At 26.2% G+C, this 1,463-nt stretch overlaps 1 protein-coding gene across 1 annotated transcript, besides 2 other annotated features; it reads right to left on the bottom strand.

The window, feature by feature from the left end:
- Positions 1–591: 591 nt before the first annotated feature.
- Positions 592–623: a sequence feature (AT_rich).
- Positions 611–1,237, bottom strand: EDI_283560 (transmembrane protein Tmp21 precursor, putative; the record flags this gene model as incomplete). The annotated part of the gene is made up of 1 exon (XM_001736777.1): positions 611–1,237. One exon carries the CDS (start codon positions 1,235–1,237, stop codon positions 611–613), a length of 627 nt encoding a protein of 208 aa, XP_001736829.1.
- Positions 1,238–1,280: 43 nt separating this feature from the next.
- Positions 1,281–1,316: a sequence feature (AT_rich).
- The last annotated feature ends 147 nt before the right edge of the window (positions 1,317–1,463 follow it).

Below are 1,463 nucleotides of genomic sequence, written 5' to 3'. Positions count from 1 at the left end.
GGAATAAGGTTGTCAACATATTTGATTTCAAAGAAAAGAGAATAGGAAAAGTTGAAGAGAAATAGGATAGTTGAATAATTTAAAGTGATACAAATAATTCGATTTTTATGAGATATGTTGTTTGAGTATAACAGATAGTACACATTAAAAGAACTGTCTTGACAAATTAATTTAATGTTTTTAGCATAACTAAATTTAAATAACTCTCAAAATATAAAGATGATTTATTAAGAGTTTTGTTTGATTATATTTATTTGATAAAAAGCTTTTTACTTTAGCAATAGTTTTTTTACTCTTTTAGGTTTAGTAAAAAGGAGTAGTGTTGAATAAAAACAGAAGAATAAACAAAGGGTAATGAATTAATAACTACAAACCCAAAAAAGGAATGACCAAATATTATTCGTTTCTATTCTAATAAAAGTTTAAAATGTAATAAAATAAGTATGAGAATATAATAAGTAGGATATTCTCTTATGAGTTTGGTTTAATTAAGTTATTAAAATCTATTTAACACAATAACAATCATTAATCAAACTATCCATTTCTAGACATTTCTAGAAACTTGTAATAAAAAAAGAATTCCAATGAAGGATATTTTTATTTAATTGAATTAAATTAATTTTCTTCTTAAGAAGAATGCTTTTAATGATCTTACTTGCCAAAGAGTCAACAAAATAACAACAACAATAATAATGATAGCAAACCATAAAGTAGATGCATTAGCAGCTTCATTGATATCTCTCCTTTGATATTCAATTTTTTGGCATTCTTGTAAATATTCAATAATATAAAACGCTGATTTATGAGCCTCATCTACCAATTCTTCTGTGTGTGAGATCTTTTCTTTATCAGCAAATTTAGGCATATTTTTTGAGTTAAATCCAACATTAATATCTAATGACACTATAACAGGACCTGTAACACTCTTATCGGTCACAGTATCAACAAAACAAAAATCAATATCTCCATCATCATCTGGTGTTAATGCATATTTATTTTTTGTCTCTCCTTCTTGTAATGCTTTAACTAAAAGCTCTTCTCCTTCTTCATCAAAAACTTTAAATTCTATTGTCCTTCCTGCTAAACTTGTTCCTTCAACAATTCCATATACACCATGAACTACTTGTCCTTCAAAAACCTCTTCACTAACACACCGAAATCCGTTTGTTGGTATTTCCATTGTGAAAGCAAGGCCTAAAGTAATACAAAGAGATAATATGTTTATTACCTTTCCCATTATATTTACTAGTTTTTTACTTTTTTGAGTTCTTTTTCTTTTCTTATTATTATTTTGTTATATATAACTATTTTAATTAGATACCTTATCTTTTTCACTGATGTTACTAGCTTCTGATTATTAGTAGTTCTGCTACTACTTATTTTTTTCAAAAATACAGTATTAGAACAAAATCACTCGTTTTTGTTGAATAAGCCATGTACTCCTTGAAAAACTCAGTTAGTCA

Source organism: Entamoeba dispar, genomic scaffold (genome assembly GCF_000209125.1).
Source record: "Entamoeba dispar SAW760 scf_1105229460097 genomic scaffold, whole genome shotgun sequence".
NCBI lineage: Eukaryota > Evosea > Mastigamoebida > Endamoebidae > Entamoeba > Entamoeba dispar.
Note: the sequence above shows the minus strand (reverse complement) of the source record. Positions and strands in the feature narration are given on the sequence as shown.